This window comes from Malaclemys terrapin, assembly GCF_027887155.1.
Source record: "Malaclemys terrapin pileata isolate rMalTer1 chromosome 20 unlocalized genomic scaffold, rMalTer1.hap1 SUPER_20_unloc_1, whole genome shotgun sequence".
Lineage (NCBI taxonomy): Eukaryota > Metazoa > Chordata > Testudines > Emydidae > Malaclemys > Malaclemys terrapin.
The window spans coordinates 1,120,648-1,146,926 of NW_026530188.1; the positions used below are offsets into that span (position 1 = coordinate 1,120,648).

The window sequence follows — 26,279 nt, forward strand, 5'->3', positions numbered from 1 at the left end:
CACTTTCATTGAGCAGCGAAATTTACGCGTGCGTGGGAGCTCTTTAAAAATTCAAACGTCCAAAACCGCATCCAGACCCTTGCGTATTGCAGTGGTTGTGCTGTCCTCTTGGCTGGAAACCCAGGTTTCACGGGGCTTGGTTAGAAATGATTAATTAAAGACCCATAATGTGCTCAAGACAGAAAATAAATACAGCCCCTCGGCCACGAGAACTTCCAAGCTAAGAGGCCGGCATGTCTGAGCCAGCGCATTTTAGCAAATCCAGAGGGAAGAGACATTTACTGAGTTATGAGGGACTGGAAGTTTCTCTTTCTGGCTCCACTGCTGATGCGTGGGGCATACTACTTTCCGCCTTTGTGCCTCAGTTTCCCCTCCCACCTTTTGTTTGTTCTTCTGGGCCTGGGCCATCTCTTGCTATGGGTTTGTCCAGCATCTGGCGCAGAGGGGCCCCCAGGTCTGTCAGGGCTTGTCCGGTGCCACAAGGCCCTGTATGGTGCCCCATGGAACAAAAGACCTTGGTATCGATTCGGTGACCCTGTACCATGAGGGGGCTGTGGTTTCCGTCGGGGTGCGGGTGGGGAACGCTGCATACAGCACAGTGATGGCCTTCATCTCGGGCAGGGAGCCGGGTTAGTATTGCCGAGCGACTCCCCGGTTCGTTCCTTCGCTGGCTGGGGGCTGGGGGAGAAAAGCCCCCAGAGATTTTGCACTTCTGGTGGCTGCTTCGTGATTTACCTTCTGAAACAATCCTATTCTTGCCCCCCCCACCCCCCGTCTCCTTTCAGGTTGCTATGGGGATGCTCTGAGAGGAAGTAAGTCCTAGTAACGTCCTGCCGGGTGTGAGGAGGGAGGACACAGGCGAAAGGTACCAATGGCTACAGATTCCGGCGAGCCGGCCAGCACGGAGGATCCGGAAAAACCTGATGGAGTTTCTCTGGAGGGCAGGATCCCAACCATCGAAGCCGCTTTGATCATGGAACCCGCCGGCGCCCCGGCCTCTGGGGGCACCACGGAACGGAAGCGGTTCTTCCGCAAGAGCGTGGAGATCATGGAGGAGGACAGAACCGCTGAGCCGTCTCCCAGGGATGAGCGGGAGCAGCTGGCCGCGGGCAGTCGCCGAGTGGACCAGCTCTCTGCCAGCATGCTGGGGCAGGAGGCCCGGAATGAGCTGGGTTCCAAGGCGATTTCGGAGGCCTCCAAGGAGAAGACCAAGAAGGAGATCGAAGAGGAGGCGGAGATGAAAGCAGTGGCGACCTCGCCCAGCGGCCGCTTCCTGAAATTCGATATCGAGTTGGGTCGAGGGGCCTTTAAAACTGTCTTCAAAGGGCTCGACACAGAGACGTGGGTCGAGGTAGCCTGGTGTGAACTGCAGGTTAGTACAGCAGATCTCATTCTGTGCAGTAATTGGTGTGTTTTCTCTTAAATCTCCAGCTCCTGGAGTCCTGGGATTATGTAAAAACCAGGTGAAAGCCTGGGCTGTAAAACCTGTGGCAGCTGGGACAAGTAATCTGCCATCTGTGTAGTCACCAATGAAAATCGTTGCTTGCAAATTAGCTGTAGAGTAATGGGGACGCTTGGTTGAGTTACCTCTGATAACGCTGATCTATTCCTGGCATGGGTAACAGGCTGTGGGTTTTTAAACCCAGATCTGCCCTAGGAATTATGGTGGGGAAGTTGTCTGGCCTGTGAATCTCAGGGGTGATTGAACCTGCTTGTAGCTGTTTGCATCGCTTCACCCTGACTCCACAGACATTCTAGGCTTCAGAGTGACACACAGACAAAGCGACACTCCTTGAATCTTCTCATACGCATAGGCTAGGAATATAATCCTCCTCCTCTAAGACTGGGGAGACCCGGGTTTGATTCTCTGGTTCACCATTAATTTCCTTGCGTGGTCACATCATGTAGCCTATCCGGGCTTCACTTTGCCCATCTGTCTAGGGCTGCCTTGCCTCGCACTGGTGTCGTGACGAGTCGAGATTGTGAAATGCTTTGAGCGCTGCAGGTCAAACGTGCTGGGTAATTGTATTTGGGGGGAGTCCTACAGATGGCGTCAGACTCGATGACCGTGGTCCCTTCTGGCTTTGGCGTCTGTAAGAGCCCGTGACTTTTTTTCCCCTTGTATTATGATTATTAAGAAACTCTGCTCATGCTCGCTTTTTAAATCTGGAACATCAGTCGACTGCCAGACTCTCGTCTGTTGTGGGGACGGCTGCAGAATCACTCCACCCCCCTGTGCTGAGGCAAGCCCCGAGGGAAGTGGGGGCAGAGAAGCTATGTCTTGTGCCCCCACCAGCTTGCTGAAAGTGTTGGAATGACTTTATCTTGTGACAGCGAAGCCAGCCCTGAGGACTGTGAAATGGGTTTTAACCTCAGCTAATGTATCTGCCTGCTGGTCTATGGTACATTTCTAGTCCTTAAAGCCCCAGCACCTGGATTCATGTGATGTGAGTCTCAGCTTTCTTTTTTTTTGTTTTTTGTTTAAAGAGGTAAGTTTCTAGCCAGGAAAAGCAGAATCATGACCCAGGAAAGGCTCAGACGTCAGAAGGCCAATAACCCCTTCTGTCCCTGACACTTGACATCTGGTGAGATCCTTGTCATTGTTTTAAGTTGGACAAACCCCATGAGGGATGATACGGGTTTACTTGGGTCTGCCTCTGCCCCGGGGCCTGGCCTGGCTGACCTCTGAGGTCCCTTCCAGCCCTGCGTTTCTGTTTTGCCTGAGGTTTAAGCCAATCTTGTGAATTTTTGCCTCGGGGGTTTGTGGACACTTGGGGCCGGCAGATGCATGAGGCGTGTGTGGCTGCAGCCCCCGTGGCGAGTTTTCTGGTACTTCTGCTGTCGGCTCTTCCAGCGATCACCTGGCCAGGCTCAGCCCTGCCCGGGATGGGATCCTTGTTTCCTTGTGTCTGTCTGTCTCCGTGTCTGTCTCCCCCTGTTTTCTTTTTATTTGAATGGGAGGCTCTGTGGGGCAGGGACCACTTTTTTGTTCTGTCTTTGTACAGCGCCTGGCGCAGCGGGGTCTTGGTCTGTGGTAGGTGCTTCCGTAATACACCTAATAAATAGCAATAATGATGTACAGCACCTAGCACCATGGGCTTTTGGGCCACCACTGGGGTTCCTAGGTGCTACCGTAATACACCTAATAAATAATACCGTGGGGGTCGCACTCTTCACCGAGCTCACTGTACACACCCTCCATTCCCCCCACAAACTGCTTTGGATGCCAGCCTCCCATCCCGCTCTAGTGCGGAGACCCCCTGCCCCCCCGATGTCCCCCTATGCCAAGGGCTCTGTGTGTTGTCGTCCCCCAGGTCCCTCATCTCCCATACCAAGGCCCCCGTTTCCCCCATTCCAGTGGCTCTGTGTGCGGCTCGGGGCTCTTCACTAAGCAAACCGTGCAGTCTGTGGGGACGCTAGGGGATATGTTTTGCACAAGGAAAGCACAAGCTCTGTAATCTAGCAGAAGCAGCCGCCGCTGGAAGCTAAAGCCAGACAATTGGAAATCAGGCACCAATGTTTCCCAGTGTGGGTGCTTAACCATTGGAACGAACTCCTGAGGGAAGTGTTTGGATTCTCCATCTCTTAATGCCTTCGAGCCCAGCTGGGTTGCTTTCTGGAAGAGGCCGGAGTCAAACACAAGTTATTAGACTCAGTAATGGGGGAGCTGGGTGAAATCCACCGGCCTGTGCTGCGTGGGGAGAATAAATGATCTAATGGCCTTAAACAGTAGGACTATCAGGATGACCCAGGCCACTCCTTCATGACTGGGCGTGTCTAGGCAGTGCCTCAGTTTAGGACAGGAAGTGGAAGAAGATGCTGTATCCAATGAAACCGCAAGGGAGAATTTTGGGACTGCAGACTAGGGGTTGGGATTTGACCAGGACATATGTGGTCCATCAGGGTGGGGATTGTAATGACTCTTAGCCCAGATTGCAGCCCCTCGGAGGCATTGGGCTGCTGCCTTTAATAACCACAGGCGCTTTGATCTTACCTGACCATGGTAAGCTCTTCTGTGCACTTCTGTGTCTGGGCAGCGCCTGGTCCCACGGGGCCCTGATCTCAGCTGGGGCAGGGCCTGTCTCTCGCTGTGTCTCTGGGCAGCGCCTGGCACGGGGCCCCTGATCTCAGCTGGGGCAGGGCCTGTCTCTCGCCGTGTGTCTGGGCAGCGCCTGGCACAACGGGGCCATGATCCCAGCTGGGGCAGGGCCTGTCTCTCGCTGTGTGTCTGGGCAGCGCCTGGCACAGGGGCCCCTGATCTCAGCTGGGGCAGGGCCTGTCTCTCGCTGTGTGTCTGGGCAGCGCCTGGCACGGGGCCCCTGATCTCAGCTGGGGCAGGGCCTGTCTCTCGCCGTGTGTCTGGGCAGCGCCTGGCACGACGGGGCCATGATCCCAGCTGGGGCAGAGCCTGTCTCTCGCCGTGTGTCTGGGCAGCGCCTGGCACGACGGGGCCATGATCCCAGCTGGGGCATGGCCTGTCTCTCGCCGTGTGTCTGGGCAGCGCCCGGCATGACGGGGCCCTGATCTCAGCTGGGGCAGGGCCTGTCTCTCGCCGTGTGTCTGGCCAGCGCCTGGCACGACGGGGCCCTGATCTCAGCTGGGGCAGAGCCTGTCTCTCGCCGTGTGTCTGGGCAGCGCCTGGCACGACGGGGCCTGATCCCAGCTGGGGCAGAGCCTGTCTCTCGCCGTGTGTCTGGGCAGCAGCTGGCGCAATGGGGCCCTGATCTCAGCTGGGGCAGGGTCTGTCTCTTGCTGTGTGTCTGGGCAACGCCTGGCACGACGGGGCCTGATCCCAGCTGGGGCAGAGCCTGTCTCTCGCCGTGTGTCTGGGCAGCGCCTGGCACAACGGGGCCATGATCCCAGCTGGGGCAGGGCCTGTCTCTCGCTGTGTGTCTGGGCAGCGCCTGGCACGGGGCCCCTGATCTCAGCTGGGGCAGGGCCTGTCTCTCGCCGTGTGTCTGGGCAGCGCCTGGCACGACGGGGCCATGATCCCAGCTGGGGCAGGGCCTGTCTCTCGCCGTGTGTCTGGGCAGCGCCCGGCATGACGGGGCCCTGATCTCAGCTGGGGCAGGGCCTGTCTCTCGCCGTGTGTCTGGGCAGCGCCTGGCACGACGGGGCCCTGATCTCAGCTGGGGCAGAGCCTGTCTCTCGCCGTGTGTCTGGGCAGCGCCTGGCACGATGGGGCCTGATCCCAGCTGGGGCAGAGCCTGTCTCTCGCCGTGTGTCTGGGCAGCGCCGGGCACGACGGGGCCCTGATCTCAGCTGGGGCAGGGCCTGTCTCTCGCCGTGTCTCTGGGCAGCGCCCGGCACGACGGGGCCCTGATCTCAGTCGAGGTCATTCAGCACTACCGTATTATGCGTAACTATAACATCATAATGTAGAATAACGTCTCTGTAACCTAGATCTGTTAGCATCTTTTCAGCACAGCTCCCAGCTGCAGCCTTATTGCTTATGGATTTTTTCCCCTGCAGGAGCTGGCGAGGTTCTCCATGGCTGGCCTGTCCAATAGACATAATCCCCCAAAGAATTTGTCATCTCTACCTCCTTCTCTGGGGGTAGCGTTCCTGTAACAATGCTATGGGGTGAACCGAACAAAGATCGATGGGGAAAGCCGGTGGGGAGGGAAATGTGCTATTTTAGAGCAAGTCAGACCTTTGCCAGTGAAAATCCTCTTTGTTTCCAGGGAACATTGAGCATCTGAACGGTTCTGATTCAAAAGCCAGTGTGTTGCTGGTTGTGGGTTTATTTTCCCCTCAGTGGGAGGCAGAATAGTTACCACAGACGTAATAATTAGTTTAATCTTCTGCGCAGGGAGTTTGAGCTGCCGAGCCTGGTCAGAATTTTCCGCTCCTCATGCATCCGTGTTCAGCCAGGGATGAGTTCAGGGCACTTTGGTCTTGGACTCTGCAAATCTGGAGAGCTCCGGGGCGGGGGGTGTCAGGTCGCAGCAGGGCTAGTTGTATACACGGAAGCCTACTGTGGCCACCTGATCCGTTCCCGCAGTCATTGATCCGGCCGCCAATCAATACGCTTCCCCCCGTGCCAGCATGATGGGGGAGCTAACGGGGGGCCCTGAGCTGGCGGGTTTGCGAGCAGAATATTATGGAACAGGACCCCGTGTCTGACTGTCATGCTGGACGGGGGAATCCTGCCCGTGCCCCTCTGCAGCTCACTTTATGGCGTGAATAAGGTTGCCAGCCCTCCAGGATTGGCCTGGAGTCTCCAGGAATTAAAGATTATGTCATGTGATGAAATCTCCAGGACTGCATCCGACCAAAATTGACAACCCTCGGCCTGAAGCCCACCACCCCGCCACGGCCGCAAACTCCCCGGCTGGCCGCCTTTGCGCGCGTGTGTAGAAACAGCTTGGCCGGGCGGCCCCATCTGTCTGTGGTGGGTGATCGTCCCGTGAGACAACGGCAGAACCAGGCCCAGAGCCGGTCTAATAACGCATTCGCACCGTTAGCTTTCTCTTCTGAGCACCTTCCAGTCGGTGGACTTTGGATCTCACTACGGGCAGCTGAGATAGAGAATCCTTGTCTCCGTTCTATGGGGCGGGTGGGTGGGGAACTGAGTCATGGAGGGGCAAAAGTGACTTGACCAAGGTTGCACGGGAAGTCTGTGGCGAAGGCAAAAAGTAGACCAGAGGGAGGTTGGCTCAGTGGGTTGTAGCCCCTGGCCAGGCCCGGATTAACAAATCTGCAGTTGTTGCACTTGCAGAAGGCCCTGGCCAGATGGATCACAACACCAGTTGCTGAGACTTGGCCTGGGCAACCAGGCCAAACCTGAGTGGGGCAGGGCCCTGCGAATGCAGGGTGGGCGACGGGAGTGAGCCGGGATTGGGAAAAGCCGCCCTGCCCTGGGACAGGAGGGAGTGGTGCGCTGGGCTGACGGGAGGAGGAGATGCCGTGAGTGTCCCGGAAGGTCTTGGGGGCGGTGGATGGGTGGGGGGTGATGGGGTTGGAGGCTGCAGTGAGGGTGGGCATGTTTGCATGGGGACAAAGGGCTGGCCAGGGGCTCAGGGGCCATGGTGATTAGCAATCGGAGAAGCAGGCCAATCCAGCAAGGATTTCCTGTGTTTGAACCGTCAGCATGGCTCCTGTCAGTGCCAGACTCAAACAAACGCTTCTCAGTCTCCACAAACCTTCCGCTGCTTCTCATTCTTGAGCCAGGGCCCTTTGTTTACCTTTGTGTCTGTTTGACAGAGATTTACATCTCAAATCCAGTGTGCTGGGGCAGTCCTCCCTCCCTCCAGTGTGGAAGTGGACGGGCATTTAACAAGTCCCCGGAGCCCTGCATAGAGTATCCAGTTGGTAGCGGCACAAAGATTCATTGGTCTTTTTTAGCTATTGCTAAAGTGATATTTGGCCTTGGGGAATGAAAATCAACCCTTTTAAACTGTAACAGGGAAGGTAATCTGGTCCTACACGCCTGCCTCTTTTCATCAGCAAGCCTCCCTCCTTTCAAATCTCCCAGCTATCAGCAGATCTAAGTGCCACTTAGATGACTGTTTATTTTTGCTTATGAAAGGGTAAGAGGTTATGTTGGAAGGGCTGGGCCTTTGTAAAGCCACCCGCAAGAGGAAACTCTGAATGTGAGCTACCCCCAGAAACTGGGTTAGGGAGAGGAACAAACTTTCTGGTAAGTCCTGGAAAGCGGTCAGGCCAGTTCTGAACCTGCCGTAATGGCTACGAGACCACACCACAGAAAGGGGCGCCGGTAGCAGAAACCTCTGCAGGTGAAGAGGAGGCAAGGTCAGCCTTGTGACCGGGCATCCTGATTTCTGGCTCTGGAAGGGCTCTGCTGCTAGACTCCTGGGTCTAGCTCTGGGGTCTGCAGTTCAGACAGGAGGTTGACCAATTAGAGAGGGGTCAGAGAAGAGCCATGAGAATGATTAAAGGGTTAGAAATGGCGCCTGAGAGTGAGAGCCGCCAGGAATTCGGTCTGTTTCGCTTGAGTCCTTTTGATGAGTACCTGGGTGCGGAGCAGGAATTAGTTGAGAAGGGCTCTCCGGCTTGGCAGAGAGAGTCTAGCCCAGCTCCAGCGGCTGGAAGCTGAAGCTGGACAAGTGCAGACTGGAAACGTGGCCTGAATTTGAATGAATCGTTGGGGCGGATTCTCCGCCACTGGCAACGGTCAAAGCCAGATGGGACGTTTTTCGAAAAGCTCGGCTCTAGTTCCGTGGGAATGAATTGAGGGCAGTTCTCGGGCCTGGCTTATACAGGAGGTCAGACTAGATAGACGGTCACAGTTGTCCCTTCTGGCCCTGAAATCGAGGAATTTACATGCAGGTGGAAAACCTCTTGTGCGTGTAGGGCAGCAGGGGAGACAGCGCAAAGGGACCCGAGTTTCCGTGTCAGTCCTTTAGGAGCCAACCTGATCCCCAGAGAGTCGAGTCACTTCCTGACCTGAGCCTGATCCCATGGCCAGGAGGGGGACCTGAGCCCAAGGGGGTCTGGCTGTTTTCCCGCCCGACCCCGGCCGGGAGCTGACGCTTGTAGCCCGACCTGAACCCGAGTACAGGGCTCTCCACCAGTCATGGAGCGCCGTTTCATCAGGCGGTGTCTGGGGCTCTCCCAACCACTGGGCCCCGCCCGATGGTCTGAGGCTGAATGTCCAAACGGGCGCAATTAGATCCCAGTGATGAGGTTGAAGCTCGCTGGATGCGCCGTCGCAGACCTGCCTTGGAACGATTGTAAGAGTGGCTCCTGCCGCTTCCCCGGCGTTCACACAACAAAGCCTCAGGCGGTCGCCGCTGCGATCCCTTTGTCCCTTAATCCAAGAAGGGTCCTATCTAGCCTGCTCCGCTGCAGGCCTGGCTTTAATCCCGCACAGCTGTTGAATGGCAGAAGTGGGCTGGCCAGGGAGGCTATCTTGGACCCGCCTGCTGGGTTCAGTGCCTTGGGGTGAACTCCTGGGACATCCCAGTCGCTGGGAGCAGCTCCCTGCCCCCGCCTGGAGTGTGCAAGCCGAGAGTTTGGCTCTGGCCTGGGGTTAAGGCCAGATGGGAACCAGAGGGTCTGGTCTGTCCACACACATACAGCCACGGGATATAGTACACACACAGAGACAGAGAGGATACGGGCTACACACACACAGACAGATGCACATAATGGACAGGGGCTGCAGATACACACACAGGACACAGGCTGCGTATACACACACAGATACACAAACACACACAGAGGATAGGGGCTGCATACACAGACACACACAGGACACAGGCTGCGTATACACACACAGATACACAAACACACACAGAGGACAGGGGCTGCATACACAGACACACACAGGACACAGGCTGCGTATACACACACAGATACACAAACACACACAGAGGATAGGGGCTGCATACACACACACACACGGGACACAGGCTGCGTATACACACACAGATACACAAACACACACAGAGGATAGGGGCTGCATACACAGACACACACGGGACACAGGCTGCGTATACACACACAGATACACAAACACACACAGAGGATAGGGGCTGCATACACAGACACACACGGGACACAGGCTGCGTATACACACACAGATACACAAACACACACAGAGGATAGGGGCTGCATACACAGACACACACAGGACACAGGCTGCGTATACACACACAGATACACAAACACACACAGAGGATAGGGGCTGCATACACAGACACACACAGGACACAGGCTGCGTATACACACACAGATACACAAACACACACAGAGGACAGGGGCTGCATACACAGACACACACACAGGACACAGGCTGCGTATACACACACAGATACACAAACACACACAGAGGATAGGGGCTGCATACACAGACACACACAGGACACAGGCTGCGTATACACACAGATACACAAACACACACAGAGGATAGGGGCTGCATACACAGACACACACACAGGACACAGGCTGCGTATACACACACAGATACACAAACACACACAGGACACAGTCTGCGTATACACACAGATGCACACAGAGGAGGGGCTGCATGTACTCCCAGATACCCGCACACACAGGATATGAGCTGTGGATGTGGGCACACACACAAGAACATAAGACTGGCCAGTCTGGGTCAGACCAAGCGTCCAGCTAACCCAGTATCCCGTCTCCTGACAGTGGCCAGTGCCAGGTGCCCCAGAGGGGATGAACAGAACAGGGAATCATCAAGTGATCCATCCCCTGTCGCCCATTCCCAGTTTCTGGCACTCAGAGGTTTAGGGACACCCAGAGCATGGAGTGGAGGCTTTGGCCATCTTGGCTAATAGCCATTGGTGGACCTCCTCTCCATGAACGAGGCTAATTCTTTTTTGAACCTTTTTGAAGTTAGACTTTTGGCCTTCATGACCCTCCCCAGTTCCACAGGTTGACTGCGTTGGGTGAAGAAGTCTTTCCTTCTGTTTGTTTTAAACCTGCTGCCTGTTCATTTCATTGGGTGACCCCTGGTCCTTGTGTTACATGAAGGAGAAAATTCCATTTCTTTATTCACTTTCTCCCCGCCATTTTTTCATGATTTTGTGTGTGTGCACACGGGCGTGTAGACCATAACCTCCGAGAATGAATTTCCAAACAGAGAGAACTAAACACAGCCGCTGAGATCGAACCGCACCGTGAACGTTGTCCAGAAGACTGCCCCGATTTGTCACCGCCATTAAGTCAGAATTAGCAATGCCAACACACCCCCTGTTCTGTTTGAAAAGTGTCCTTTTATCTCTTGAAAAGACTTGATCACAGTCTAGACATACATAACTGGGGAAAGAAATTTGACGGGGAGCTCTTCAGCACAGCAGACGAAGGTCTACCCAAGTCCTGTGGCTCGAAGTTGCAGCTAAACAAATTCAGGCTAGAAATCAGGCGTGTATTTTTAACAGGGTGGGGAATGAATAACTGGAACAGCTTACCAAGGGCTGCGGGGGATTCGCCATTACTGGACATTTTAAAATCAAGATGAGCAGATCTTTTAGAAAAAATCCCCGGGAATTAATTCGGGGAAGTCCTGTGGCCTGCGTCACACAAAAGGACAGACTAGATGCTATGAATCTATTTTATGACCCTAAAACTGTTGCTTAAAAAGCATAACCCTGGTTGTGATTTTATGGGCACTTTACATGTAGGTAGATGTGGTTCCCCCTGCCTTAAAGAGCCAAGTTCGTCACCTACGGTGGCAAAACATATTCCCTGAAGCCTTGTCTGTACTAAAAAGCTGTAACGTTTTTACTTGCCCAGTCTAGCTAGTCCCATTACTCTACCAGTATAACTGCCTACGCATTAGGGCTTCTACTGGTACAAGGATATCAGTAAACTCCCCCCCCCCCCCCCGCTCACACAGGTACACTGATAAACTTTCAAGGGTAGAAGAAACTCAACATAGGGATTCGTAGACCAAAAGGAACAAACTGATGACTAGGGCCCTAGGCCAGAGGGACCACTGTGGTTGTCTAATCTGACCTCCTGGATATCGCAGCCAATAGAACTGCCCCGAAATAATCCCTTTTTAAAAAAAAAAATCCCATCTTGATTTAAAAATTGCTGGTGCTGGAGACTCCACTACCACCCTGGGTAATCTCCCTCCAGTGGTGGATTCCACGGGGTTAAATATTTATGTCTTCTTCCCAGTCTGAATTTGTCTAGCTTCAACTTCCAGGCGTCGACCTGTCTTAGGCCTTTGTCTGGCAGACTGAAGAGCCCATTTGAAATGTTGTGTTCCCCACGTAACCTCGCCGTGGCTAAGTCAAATAGAGTGAGCTCCTGGAGCCTATCTCGGCGGAGTTAAACGTCTGAATACCTTTGCGGCTCTGCGCCGAGGTGCGGCCACGATATAATAGCTGAACAATAATTCCGCTGTGACTGTCGGGAGTAACAAGAGTGAGTCTGTTTTATTCCCCCTTCCCCAAATGTTCTCCCTGGTCCAGGACAGGAAGCTAACCAAAGCGGAACAGCAGAGGTTTAAGGAAGAAGCAGAGATGCTAAAAGGCCTACAGCATCCGAACATCGTCCGGTTTTACGATTCCTGGGAGTCCACGGTGAAGGGGAAGAAATGCATTGTGTTGGTCACTGAGCTGATGACGTCTGGCACCTTAAAGACGTAAGTCTGTCCCCTCTCCCTGCCCCCGGCATGCTGAGTTTGAATATGGTTGTCCCTTGTTCTTGTGTTTTGTGCAGGGGTAAAGAACACTTCTGCACTCACGTTCTCCCTACCAGTCCTGGTTTTACACACCTCTGTCAACCCCCGCCTCCCCAGTTGTCTCTTCTCTAACTGAACAGTCCCAGTCTTTGTAATCTCTCATATGGTGGCCCCAAATCCTTTTTGTTGCCCATCTCTGGACCCTTTCTAATTCTAATCTGTTGTTTTTGAGATGGGGCGGCCAGCAGCACGCACAGTATTCCAGGTGTGGGCGTGCCGTGGATTTCTATAGTGGCATTATGATAGTCTCTGGTTTATTCTCTGTCCCTTTCCTCATGGTTCCTAACTTTCAGATAGCTACTTTGACTGCCGTTGCACATGGAGTGGATGTTTTCAGAGAGCTAGCCACAATCTCGCCAAGATCTCTTTTGTGAGAGGCAACAGCCGATTTAGACCCTTTCCTTTTTATGTATGGTTGGGATGATTTTTTCCGTTGCTTACCGACATTGAAAATTTCATCTGCCATGAGTCTTACTTCAGTCTGGTCTTTTTAAACTCTGCTGGACTTCTGGCCTGGTCTACACTACAGAGTTAGATCGATGCAAGGCAGCTTATGTCGGCTCACTCCGTAAGTGTCTCACTCCCGCTGCCGTAACTTGCCCGTGAGCGGCGTAGAGTCAAGGCTGATGTAGTTAGGTTGACGCGGAGTCAGCGTAAACGCTGCGTTGCGTACGTCGGCTGTGGCCGGCTTTTGGAAGCCATCCCACGATGCCCCACACCGACAGTTCGATCGAGACAAGCGCTGTGGTGAGGACGCGCCCTGCTGACACGAGGAGCGAAGTGTCGACACGCACAAGTGATGTAATTACTGCGGGGGCTCTGGGCCGACGTGAGTTAGGCTGACTTAATTTTGTGGTGTGTAGACATGGCCTCTGTGTCCTTCAGGGTCAGCCTTCCTGAGCCAGAGTCGGCAGCGCCGATGGCTTTAGCATTATCCCTTAATGACTCTGAAGTGCAGATGATGAGTGAACCGATGCCTGCGTGCAGAGAGACCCCCTAGGGAGGCAAACCCAGGTACCCAACGGTTATTACCGGCTTGCTGGCTAGTCCAGGCTTTGGGAAGGGTTGGCGTGAAGAAGAGAGACTTTGTCTTGGACACAGGTGGGTTCTTCCAGCGTCTTGCAGTGAGGCCCGAAGCTCCTTTCCCAGACCGAGAGCAGGTATTACCGCACTGACTTGTCTCAGCAGGCTGCTGGGTGCTGGGCGGGCACCCCCCTCTCCTTCTTTCTCATCAAGCCATGGTTCTCCCCCTGCCCAGGTACTTAAAGCGATTCAAAGTCATGAAGCCGAAGGTCCTGAGGAGCTGGTGCCGACAGATCTTGAAAGGGTTGCAGTTCCTCCACACCCGGACCCCGCCCATCATCCACCGGGACTTGAAATGCGACAACATCTTTATCACGGGACCCACGGGTTCGGTGAAGATCGGCGACCTGGGCCTGGCCACCTTGATGCGCACATCGTTTGCCAAGAGCGTCATTGGTACGTCAATGGCGCACTCCCTGCTCAGGCAGCCGGCCCGGGGTGACTTGGCATGGTGGGGGGAATCACTTCCCACTCCCTGTCTCAGTTTCCCCCTCTATAAAATGGGGATAACCACACTGACCTCCTTTCTAAATCGCTGTCTGTGTGGCGGACTTTGCTCTTTGTTCCTAGCTGTATGCATCTACTGTTAGCCGTATTAAAACAGCCACGAACCCCGCAGTGTATCCTCCACGTCACGTCCGATCTCAGGTGTCCTTTTCCGAATCGTCCCGAATTACGTAGCCACCTTTCTGGCTCTTCTCCTCCGCTCGCGCTGCAGCACGCCAAAATAAAATCCTCACAGATCACTGGCAAATTCACCCACAAGCCAGTGTTCTTGCAACCAATTTTGGCTGGGCCAGGCTTTGAACGTGCAGCCTCTGTGGCACTCAGGTAGTTCAAAGCTTAGCTGGTGTATGTCTCCGCATGCTGTGTAGAGATCCCCTCTGAAGCGATCAGCAAGGCGGTACCTTGCACCTCTTTTGTTCCTGCTGACGGGAGCTGGACTTCAGGAAGAGCTATGTCCAGGAGGAGTTTGATGCGTGGGATGTGATGCGGCGGCTTGTCTTGCCCGACTAAAGTCTTGCAGAACCTTTAGAAAGACGTCCCTCTTTCCTTCCGCAGGCACCCCCGAGTTCATGGCCCCGGAGATGTATGAAGAGCATTACGACGAGTCGGTGGACGTGTATGCTTTCGGGATGTGCATGCTGGAAATGGCCACCTCCGAGTACCCCTACTCCGAGTGCCAGAACGCCGCCCAGATCTATCGCAAAGTCACCAGCGTAGGTGTAAATTTAACTTCCTTGTTAGCAGAAACTTGTATATTGGCAGATTAGGGCGGGTAAGCCTATTACTGGGCACTAGCCTCGCGGTGCAAATCGGAGGCTAAACTTAGTCTGTTCAGAGCTGCCGGCCGAGCGGTACCCTTTCCGCGTCGGTCTCGGGGCACAACACGCCAGCGGCTTCCGAAATTGCGCACCGAACGTAATGTGCCGGGCTCGGGTTCAGTCTGTGGAAGCTGAGTGGCGTCCTTCCCTCAGCCTAAGCGCCCCAAACACTAGTCAGTGGGAAACCTTGACCCACAGGCGAGAGTGTGTGAAAAAATGGGGACCCTGATCATAGTTGAGGTGTGTGTGTGGGGTCCCCGATCTCAGTCAGGGGCCTGTGCAGCTCCCAGTGAAACAGGCCCCAAGCTTGGTCTGGGGGGAGGAGGGGCGGATCGGTGCGGTGTCCGGCACGAGAAGGACACGACACACACACACACACACACACACACACACACATGTCACGCCTCTCCTTAATACGCATGAAAAAGTGGAAGGATGCTAACTTGACTCTGTGTTAGAAAGAGTTTTAAGCAGAGGTGTATCAAAGTTGCTTTTCTAGAACCAGAGAATGGAAGCTGCCAATTCTTTCCGTGCTTTCTGAAGCCCTGTTTACTGAACCTGTCCAGAGCAGGAGAAAATGACATCAGCGGACAAACAGACCCAGTTAATTCTCAGCAAAGTCACGCGTAATTATTGTGACAGAGGGTGGAAGGGCTGGCAAGTGTGGATGAAAGGATGAGTCAAATAGATTAGAATGGATTTGGCCCCGGTTCCACATTATATAAAGCTCGGACGTTCTGCTTAGCATTCAAAGTAGAGGCTGGAAGTTTCCGAGTGGGATAAGGGAGTTAACAGGAGGGGTCGGCCAGATCCTACCCTCAGTGTGACGCAGCTCAGACTAGGTGACCATAATGGTCTCTTCTGGCTTTAAAGAGTTGGCAGAGATCTCCCCCTGCCTGATGCTAATTTTTAATGCATCTTCGAATCATAGACATGTCGGGCTGGAAGGGATCTTGAGAAGTCGTCAAGTCCAGCCTCCTGCGCTGAGGTGGGACCAAGTAAAGCTAGACCCTGCCTGACAGGGGTCTGTCCAGCTTGCCTTAAAAACATCCAGCGATGCCTTTCCAGATCTGAACTCCCCTTATAATGAGAGTTTTCCTAATATCTAACCTCAGTCTCCTTTGGTCACTGTCTGCTTTATAACAGCCCTTTAAAGGTCTGAAGCCTGGTATCAGGTCCCCCTGAGTCTTCTTTGCTCAAGACTAAACATGTCTAAGTTTTGTAACCGTTCCTCAGAGGCCAGGTTTTCTAAACCTTTGTTCATGTTTGTTGCTCTCCTCTGGCCTGTCTCCAGTTTGTCCAGGTCTTTCCTAAGGAGCGGCACCCAGAACCCCACCCAGGACTCCAGCAGGGCCACTTCTTGTTAATACCCCAGACCCTTTTCAGCAGCACGACCGCCCAGCCAGTTAGTCCCGATCTCGTAGTTGTGCATTTGATTTTTCCTTCCTCAGTGACGTTCTCTGCACTTGTCTTTAGTGAATTCTCCAATTTGTCCAGGTCGTTTTGAATTCTAATCCTGCCCTCCAAAGGGCCAGCAACCCCTCCCAGCCTGGTGTCATCTGGAGGTTTTATAAACACACCTCTCCACTCTGTTATCCATGTTAGTAATGACAATATTGCCTAGCCCTGGCCCTGGGGCTGACCCCACGAGATACGTCCTCCAGTTTGGGAATAGCTGGGAAGTTCAAGAAGACTGAGAAAGTGCTGCCGTCCTGCCGATATTCCAGAAGGACCAGTGGGATGACCTGGGTAACTCTAGGCTGGCATCAGTCCCTGATACGGGATTCAGTCGATAAAGAATGAAAGGATCGGAATAGAATTAGTGCCGGCCCCAGGGTTTTATGGTCAATGGGGCTTGTCAAAGAAAGCTGGTTTTATTCCTGCTGAGATTTATAAGGTTGGTTGGTTGAGGTAGCGGCACAGATACAATATACCTTTGATTTCCCCTAGGGAATCGCAGTAATTGGAGCCAAACTTTAACTGTCCCAGTACAGTGATTGTATTATAGCTCGTTATTAAACCCCCGTTACTGGACTCAGGGCAGGAATAACTGGATGAAATTCTACAGCCCGTGCTGTACAGAAGGTCAGGCTAGACTATCTGATGGCCAGGCTGGGAGATGGGTCTCGCACAGTCTACAGGAGAGTGATTTTACCTCTGTATACAGCATTGCTGAAACCGACATTGGGACGATACATATCCCCATTTTTAAAAAGGAAGTTGAGAAATTGGAGAGGGTGCAGAAAGCCATTGGAGGGTCAGAAGAAATGCTGCACAGTCAGAGAGGGAGAGAAAGCTTAGCTCCTCGAGAGGAGAGTGCCAGGTGACTCGATTACCGTGTGTGAGTGTGTGGGGAGACGAGCGTTCTTTGAGCTAGCGGAGAACAAGACCCAAGGGGCTGTGAGCTGAACCCAGACGTGCAAATGGTGCACGTTTTACCAGTGAGGGTCACTGGCCATTGGAACAAACGGCCAAGGCGTCGTTTGCAAGAAGGTTCTGTTACCACTGGTGCGCCCGCTGCTGGGATCCTGTGTCCAAGTCTGATGCCCACAGTTCAAGGAGGACGTGGATAAATTGGGGAGGGCTCAGAGAAGAGCCATGAGAATGACTGGAGGGTTGGAAGTGAGAGATTCAAGGAGCTCGAGCTCTTTGGCTGAACCGAGAGAAGGGGCTGGGGAGACTCGGTCACAGAAGTGCCGACGTCGGGAACAAAGTTATGAATGGCCTCGTCAGTCTGGCAGAGAAAGGTCTAATGCGATCCAGGGATCTAGGAAACTTCTGAGTGCAGACAGGACCCTTTGGGAGTGGATCATAGAAGCCCTGCTCCCAGCTCGCTGGCTCAAAGGAAGGGGCTGGTGCCGCTAGGCACACCATAACAATTCCCTTCTCTTCCAGGGCATCAAACCCGCCAGCTTCAACAAGGTGACTGACCCGGAGGTGAAAGAGATCATCGAGGGCTGCATCCGGCAGAACAAATCCGAAAGGTGCGTCCCTCTGCAAGGCACTGGCTCAGAGATCCCCGGCGCCAATGGGGTGGCGTCGGCCGCGGCCTCCGAGTCCGATTCGGGAAGTCCCCAGGCCTCGAGCACGGGCTCGAAGCAAAGCGTGTGCTCGTGTGCGTTCCAGAGTCAGCTGCCGTGCTGTGCCTGGGGGGCCATCGGGCTCTTTGAAATAAAGTTAAAAAGGAAAAGCTGCGGGATCTCCCGACCACAATGGCAGGGCTGTGTAGAGACGTCTGGATTCTATTACCTGCACCTGGTGTGTGTGGGGGGCAGTGGTTAGAGCCGGGGGAGGCTGGGAACCAGGACTCCTGAGTTCTCTCCCGGCTCTGGGAGGGGAGCGGGGTCTGGTGGTTAGAGCGGGGGGGGGGGGGGGGCTGGGAGCCCGGACTCCTGGGTCCCGTTCCTGGTTCTGCTGGTGATTTGCTCTGTGACCCTGGGGCAGATCACTCGAGCGCTCTGGCTCCAGTTTAGCAAAGCCTCTGTGGCCACACTCAGACCCCCGCCCCCGTCGGCCGAGTGGTTCTGTGCTTTCCGCGGGTGCCAGGCTTGGGGCAGCGTCAGACAGGGGTGGAGTGTCTAACTCGTGGCTCCAAAGAGGCTAGAAATGGTGTGATTGAGGGGGTCACCGACCAGGTGGTCAATATCCTGTTGGCGATGGGCCCCTAATCCACCCGCCCCTCCCTCCCACCTCTCACCACCAGGTTGTCCATCAAAGACCTTTTGAACCACGCCTTCTTCGCGGAGGACACGGGGCTGCGGGTGGAGCTGGCGGAGGACGATGACGGGCTGAGCTCTTCTCTGGCCTTGAGGCTTTGGGTGGAAGACCCCAAGAAGCTGAAGGGGAAGCACAAGGACAACGAAGCCATTGAGTTCAGTTTCAACCTGGAGTCGGACATCCCCGAAGAAGTGGCGTGCGAGATGGTGAGCGCGTCGCACGGACTGTGCCGCTGCCTCTCCTCCCTCCCTTCGGCTGCGTGGGAGCTCGTCGGGGCAGGGGTTGTCTCTGTGTTCGCGCAGTCGGGCTGGAGGGGATCCAGCCGCTTTTTGAGTTTCCGTAAATAACTCAGAAGGCCTGGAGGCGTTACCGTTGTTCGGCTCCGCTTGTATTTTCCATGACGAAGCCGTGTCTCGCCTGTCCCTCCTGGGCGACTCCGGGGAGGATGGAGATCAAGCTCGGCTCGGGCCCTCGGGGATGTGTAGGAAACCCGACTGGTTGAGAAGTCGGAACCTTTATTTTTTTTAATTCAAACTGTTTGAAACTTTATTAACGTCTCTCTAGCGCCGACACCGGCGATCGCCGCTGTCTCTGGCCATGTCTGCTGAGGCAAAGCCCCCTGGGATTGGCTTGGAACGGTAGAGAAACTCCTGCGCGAAGCCACAAGCAGTCGCCGCGCTCAGCCAGTGGCTGTCCGCGTGGAGTCCTGGTGGGCCATGCGGGGTCTCACTGGGGAGCGGCTTTGTCTCTAAGCCAGCTCAGGCTGGGGATGTCTCCTAGGTCTTTGCCTCTCCAAGAGATGCAGAACGTCCAAGGGCTGGGTATCCGTGTACCTGGCACTGGGAATTGGCTTTAATCACTCTCCTAGTGAATCCCGGTTCAGGAGGATCATGAACACAAAGGTACATAGACCGCTTGTCGATACAATACCCTAAGAATATGCCCTACCGCCCGGCCCTTGGGGATCGATTCGGACTTCCACTCCTCCAGCGCCTTGTGTCTGTCACAGGTGTAATGTGGTTTGAATTTAAACCCACTCTGGGCATGGCTACGCTGCCGTGAGTATCAAAGCTAGCTCAGGTATGCGGCAGCCAAGACATATGCTTAGTTAAATTGAAACAGGAGAATCCACCCCGAAGGCTGCTCCGGCTACAGACTGGGTGTTGGGTTTTTTTAGGTCACTTGGGAAGAGGTTTAAACTCAGCCAAAATAAGAGTGCTTTCCCTTAACCAACTGGCTGAATGTGTTTTGACAAGGCCTCTGTTAAAGATGGCGCTGCCAACCCCAAAGGTTCTGAAATTATAAATTAGGCCTCCTCCCAAAATTGTGAGACGTGGCTTGAAAAATCTCTTTTGAAATGTGCGGTCTTGGTATTTGTTTTCTAGCTTTTGAGCCTTTAGAAGGTCCCGTTTGCAAGCTTTTCTCCTCAGTCCCGAGGGCTAGCAAGTTTTCCTTGTAAAAAGAGAGGTGACATTCTCCCCCAGATCACATGACTCCGGCAGCTGGGTCTTTATGAAGAAACATCGAGGTGAAATCCTGGTTCCGTCAGGGGTCCAATATCATGAGTCACCAATGCCTCTTACCTGAGGACGGGGAGAGTGGTTGATCCACATCTCTGAGCCCTCCAAGGAGTCCTCCAGTAAAAGGGTGGGGCGCTAAGAGCTGTGTGCTTTTCCGAGAGAGGCTTTCATGGGGTATCTGGAGAGCAGGCGTGATTCCTCGTCTTTCCCATCTTGATCCCCCTTCTGCAGGTGAAATCCGGATTCTTCCACGAAAGCGACTCCAAAGCGGTGGCCAAGTCCATCCGGGACCGTGTGGCCCTGATCAAGAAGACCCGAGAGCGGCGGCAAGCCAGCTGCCTGGAGGAACAGCGGGAGGCCCAGTGCAAGGCAGCCAGCGGGGCCCTGCTGCCCCAGGGCGTCTCGCTGACTGGCCTGGCCCAGCCGGCGGGCGCCGAGTGGGAGGAGACGGAGGTGGACCAGCACGTCCGGCAGCAGCTGCTTCAGCAGACTCAGCACCAGTCATCCGTGGCGGGTACGTGGCGCGACGGGGTAGCTGGTCAATTTCACCAGCCCCCCCGTCCCCTTTCGTCTCCTCGGGAGAGACCGAAACGTCACCCAAGGGAATCCATTCGCTGAGACGTGCCCCGATGATCCCATGCTGCAGGGCGACCCCATGTCCCTGCCTCCCCCATTCCACGTCTGGCCACCCTGAGCCTGGGAGCCAGACCCGCCAACCGGGCAGCTGCAAAGAGCCCCCCGGCCCCTCAGTCCGGTGTCCCGTCTCCGGCTGAGGCCCATCCCTGATGCTTTGGGGGAGGGTGAAAAAACCACCCTCAGAACACAGCTGCCTCCCCCTGTGAGCCAGCGCAGGCCGTGCTGGGGCCGCGTTCACGCTACAGGGGTAGCCCCGGCCTGAAGTAGAGGAGGCAGGGGCACTGGACGCAGAAGGGCCCTTGGGGTGATCTGTCGTCCCAGGTGGGGCTAACTCCCGGCCCAGACTCTCGGCGATACCGAGGCAGAAGGGGTATCAGGGTCTCTTCCCAGCTCCTGATGACGGCGCGCTCCATGCCCCCCTATGCTGTGACTTGGCCCCCACGCCGCCGCGGTCCCGCCCCCTCCTCGGGGTGGCTTGGGGGTGTTTCGGAGGGGCGAGGGTTGGGGCAGTTGGTGCCTCTTGGAGTCCCCGCAGACTGGTGTTAATTGCCCTGGTTTTTCCGAGCAGCCATTGTTTACTGTCATGCCGAGCAGCCTTAGATGTGAGTCTGTAGGCAGTGTTGCCTAGTGGATACTGCACTGCCCAGGGCCCCAGGACCCCCACCTTCTAGTTCCTGCCGGTCTCAGTGGCACGGTTTCTCTGCTCCGTAAAGCACTTGGAGACGCGTGCTAGACAGGAACTTGGTGGTGTTGGTGAGGAGGACATAGGTCTGGAGCGGGACCTAGTGAGTCTTTGGTTCCCATGTCAGGCCACGCCTGCCCATGCTCTGAGTGGCTGACAGGGCTCTCCTGCCTCCCCATACAGCTGAGAGCCTGTCGGAGAAGAGCGTTGGGTCGGTGATTCTATCGGATGCCCCCAGACAGCACAGCCTGGCCTACTCGGAGCAGGCGATGGGCGGCCTCCCGCAGGCCTCCATCCTCCCACCGGTGGAAGCCGGCCTTCAGGGACATCTCTACCCGTCGCAGCCGCTGATGGGACACTATCAGCAGATTGCCGGGGTAAGGCGCCGCCTTGGATCACCAGCCGTCGTCCTAGGGTCAGTGACAGCAAGGGCGTCCTTAGCCACGCGCAGCGCGTAAGGCCACAGAACGGTGTCTTGAGCGCCCGGATTGTCCCACGCCCCAAAAACCCTGCCGATCTGACCTGGGGAAATCCCCTCCCGCCCCCGAATCTGCTGACCCTGAGCAAGGCCCACGGGCCAGGCCGTTAAAGGTATGTTTACCCAGCCCGCTGCAGTGAATCCCAGAGCCAGGGTTGGCAGCCTCGGGCTGGTGCTGCAGTATTACAGATCGCAGTGTAGACGGCCCTGCTTGGGCTCTGAGACCCACTCGCTTTGCCAGGTTTTGGAGCCCGAGTGGGAACGTCTACACTGCTGTTCTCCGCGCTGGCTCACTGGGACTTGGGCTCTGACCCACCCTCCTAGCAGGGTCCTAGGATCCGGCTCCTGAGTCGTGAGGGGCCACGAGGCGGGAACGTAGGGGACAGGGTTGGGAGTGTTGGGGAGTGGGTCAGAGTTGGAGGCGTTGCAGGGGGCAGGGTTGGAGGTTAACCATTATCTTTGGTGTGAGGTATCCCCGGCTCGTTACTGAACCGCCTCCCTCAAGTTCAGAACCACACTGTGTCCTGGGGGGCAGGGGAACAGGGACTCCTAGGCCGTGTCTGCACCAAACCCAGGCTCTGAGCCCGGGCTAAGCTCAAGCCCCACTTCCATCCACACACGAATCAGTCTGGCTCAGGTCAGCAAATGCTCAGGGCCCGAGCCGTCGGGCCCTGCCAGTGGGGTGGGTCAGGCCCGTGGCCGGGATCCAAGCCCTGTCCTTCGGCCGTGTGAACGCAGCTCAGAAGGTCTGCGTAGCCGGCGCATTCGCTCAGCTGTGAGACACCGATCCAGCAATTATAAACCTGGGCTAAAAGAGGAGCCAAGCATCTAAAGAGACCCGGCTAGGAGGGTGCAGCAGATCCGAGCTGGGGAGAGCACAGGTGGGGTCCGGAGGTGCTTTGTCATTAACGAGCTTCTTTATTCGTCGCCATCGTTAATTAACCAGGTGCAGCAGCAGAACCTGGGCCACCTGCGGATCTTACCCCCAGCTCTGCCCACCCACAGCTTAGCTCCGCCGGCAGCTCCCCAGCCCCAGGTCTCGCCTGTTGCGGTCCCGCAGCTCACGCAGATGATGGTACGTCTGTTGTGCTGTGTGTGGCGTGGCTGACACACGAGGGCTGGCTGGGGCAGGCGGGGAAAGCACTGAACAGGGATGTGTGACCTCCAGGGTCAAGTCCTTCCTGGTTCAGGGACTTGAATCTGGGATCCCACATTCTAGGTGATTCCCTGACCATGGGGCTGCTGGCTCTTGTGGGGTGGGACTCTGTCTGGCCCCGAGGGTCCTTCCCCTCGGAAAGTTTGAGTTTCCCTGAATCTGGCAAAGTTTGCGGGGAAATTCCTGACCGGCCCTGATTGCCGTTAAAGTCAGAAGAGGGAAGGGCTGTCCCCAGCTGTTCCTGTTTCAGCTCACTACTTGCAGAGTCTCCTCTCCCACTTGCGTTTTCGTGGGCAGGGAACTCCAGGCCCAGCACCAACCCGCTTCCACCCGGATTAGCCAAAATCGGAGCCTCCGGGGCGCTGGACCAAAAGCAACTTATTTTGGGGGAATATAATTGGCCCAAGGGCTGGACACACGTTGGAGGATCTGCGCAAGGGGATCCAAAGAGAGAGCCCCATTACTACGAGGGAGCTGAGGCATTTGAACAGGGCTCTGTTGAATCCAATTTCTGGGCAGCCCCAGACAGCCGTTCCTTTCCCCAGGTTTCCGGCTGGGGGCCTGAGCCGTTTGCTTTTGTAAACGGAAGATGTTGAACCAGACAATATCTGGCAGAAGGGTTCCTGTCCCCACATACCTTGATATTGCCTGTGTCACTCCCAGAATGCATTGGCTTTCCCAGAATGCCTTGCTCTCCTCATGCCCGCCGATGAGTTCTAGATAAGAACTAGCTACGTTCATGGAGGATTGGTCCACCAATGGCTACTAGCCAGGCTGGGCGGGGACGGTGTCCCTAGCCTCTGTTTGCCAGGAGCTGGGAATGGGCGACAGGGGATGGATCACCAGTTCTGTTCATTCCCTCTGGGGCACCTGGCACTGGCCACTGTTGGAAGACTGGGCTAGATGGACCTTTGGACTGTCCCAGTGTGGCCGTCGCTCATGTCTCACCCCCAGCATGCATTGCTGCTGGAGACGCTATGGGAATGCCTCCTACTGCTCCATGGGGTATCCGCTCAGATTGTTTTTCCCAGAATGCATTTGTGCGTACGTGGGCAGAGCCTAGATTTTTTGGGGTGGGGCTGGGGTGTGACTAGTTTGTGTTTCCGCACCTGTAACCCCCGTGCTTTCTTTGCCCCCAGCACCTCGAGTCGCAGCTGCCCTACGGGGCCGAGGGGCAGGCGCTGGAGCCGTCGGTCATGGCGGTGCCCCAGGCCATCCTGGCAGGTGCCTCTCCCCAGGCCATGCCGGGGGCCAGCACCCAGCTGGACTCCACCACCAGGACCGGGAGTCAGACGGCCACCGCCGCTGCAGCCGAGGTCGACCCGGCGTCTGGCTTCCTGGCCCTCGCTCACAGCCTGGCACCGCAGAACCAGCCCTCGGCCCAGTTTGTTGGGAATGTGCAGGGGATGGCCCAACACCTGCCTGCTTCCTTGGCTGGGCAGCCAGGGGCACCCCTGCAGCAGCCGCAGCAAATTCCTCAGCAAACTGTACCCACCCAGCAGATCCCAGCCATGCAGCAACTGCAGCAGGTTCCTGGCATGCAGCAGTCCCAGCGGGTGGTGCCCATGCAGCAACCGCAGCAAATTCCTCAACAGACTACACCGATGCAGCAGGTTCCCGGCATGCAGCAGGTTGCATCGATGCAGCAGGTTCCTGGCATGCCGCAGCAGGTTGCACCGCAACCCCAGCTGGTTGCGCCCATGCAGCAGCCCCCGCAGGTTCCCGCCATGCAGCCGCCCCAGCAGGTGGTGCCCATGCAGCAGCCGCAGCAGGTGGTGCCCATGCAGCAGGTTCCCGCCATGCAACAGCCGCAGCAGGTGGTGCCCATGCAGCAGCTGCAGCAAATTCCTCAACAGACGGTGCCCATGCAGCAGGTTCCCGCCATGCAGCAGCCGCAGCAGGTTGCACCAATGCAGCAACCCCAGCAGGTTCCCGCCATGCAGCAACCCCAGCAGGTTCCCGCCATGCAGCCGCCCCAGCAATATGCCGTAATTCAGCCAGACTCCTTACTGCAGCCTTCCCTGGCCCAGGCAGCGCAGCCCATGCAGCTGCAGCCGCCGCAGTTTGTGCTGCACGGGGGAGCCCTAGAGCAGACGCAGGGGCTGCTGGTGCAGGAGCCGGAGCAGCAGGTGGAAAGTGTGTGTCCTGTCCCGGCCCCGGAGCAGCTGGCTTACCCGCTGCAGGCCCCGTACCAGCTGCAGCCGGCAGAGCCAGTGGTGTACATGTACCCGGAGCCGCCGGGGTACCCGGGGCAGCCTCCGTTCCGGGCGGAGCCGGTGGCGTTTCTGAGCCAGCTGGCAGATCTGCAGCAGCCAGCCTTCCCGCCGTCTCCCGGGGCGCTGAGCCAGGAGGCCAGCAGCGAGCAGATGCCCCCGGCGCTCTCCCAGCAGAACGGCAGTGGCTTGGGGCACGCCCTGGCACAAGGGCCGGGCGATGGGCAACAAGCAGCGTTGCCGCCGGTCCCGTTCCTCCCGCCGCAGCCCTCGGCTTTCGCGCCTCCCCCGATGCAGCCGGCTCCTCTCCAGCCACAGCCGCTCCTGGCCACAGTCCCCGCCTTGCTCCAGACCCTGTCGCCCAGGCCGGAGCAGCTGCAGCCGCCCTCCTCGGAACAAGCCTATGGAGCGCAGCAGCCAGCGGTGCAGATCCCCGAGCAGCCAGCCTACGTCCTGTTAGCGGCAGAGTCGGGGGCGTACCAGAGTCCGGCGGCCAGCCCCCTGCTCACCGCCTCCCCGCAGCCCGCCCTGAGCCCCCAGCCGCACCAACAGCACAGGCCGGGGCTGGAGCAGGTATGTGAGCAGGCCTCAGCCTGGGCTGGGAACTCGGGGAGAGCCGCAGAGAGCACTTCCCTGGGGCTGCGGGGTGGTAAGAGGTAACGTGGTCACAGGCTACAGGTGTCAGCGGGAGGAACCGATATTTCATAATGGGCTCTTCGGGGTAGCAAAGAAAGGTCTCACTGGTGGCCGTCGAACTAGACGGACTCAGACGATTCTAACGGTGCGCGTAATTAACCATTGGACGCTTACCCAGGGTCATGGTGGACTCTCCGTCACTGGCCATTTTCAAATGGAGATGGGAGGTTTGTAGAGAAGCTTTGCTGTAGGTCAGAAGGAAGGACTGGGGGCAGGTCTCTGGCCTGGGTTATACAGGATCCCTTCTGGCCTTGGGATCTCTGAACTCCCGGGTCAGCGTGAAGAAGCGAGGCTGAGAGCTTGCGAGCAGTCCAGTGCCGTGGTAATTCCACCATTGGAATCACGGAAGCCTTTTTCCAGCTGAGATTTTGCCAGTCAGTTTCCTGCCCTAGACAAGCCCGAATATTGACTTCGAAAGCCTCCTCCCTCGCCGGCGACCCTTTCTGAGTTTTCATCCAGGCTCCAGGTTTAGCCACTGTCCCGGAGAATGGTTCCTCGTGGGGTCATCCTCTGAAAGTGGGGTCCCTCCCGTGCTCAACTCTGGGTCACCCTTTCACCCCTCCACGCTTCCTCCGCCTGGGAATAG

General features: G+C 56.1%; 1 protein-coding gene across 4 annotated transcripts in view; it reads left to right on the plus strand.

The window, feature by feature from the left end:
* WNK3 (WNK lysine deficient protein kinase 3) overlaps positions 1-26,279 on the plus strand; it is a 58,199-nt gene that overhangs the window by 12,201 nt on the left and 19,719 nt on the right. For all 4 annotated transcript variants that reach the window (XM_054014767.1, XM_054014766.1, XM_054014765.1 and 1 more), the window contains exons 2-11: positions 786-1,372; positions 11,916-12,088; positions 13,446-13,666; positions 14,333-14,490; positions 17,491-17,579; positions 18,299-18,518; positions 20,064-20,346; positions 21,334-21,527; positions 22,575-22,703; positions 23,924-25,570. In XM_054014767.1, the coding sequence (XP_053870742.1) occupies positions 872-1,372; positions 11,916-12,088; positions 13,446-13,666; positions 14,333-14,490; positions 17,491-17,579; positions 18,299-18,518; positions 20,064-20,346; positions 21,334-21,527; positions 22,575-22,703; positions 23,924-25,570 (3,615 nt within the window). In that variant the 5' untranslated portion in view covers positions 786-871. The remainder of the gene's footprint in view (positions 1-785; positions 1,373-11,915; positions 12,089-13,445; positions 13,667-14,332; positions 14,491-17,490; positions 17,580-18,298; positions 18,519-20,063; positions 20,347-21,333; positions 21,528-22,574; positions 22,704-23,923; positions 25,571-26,279) is intronic.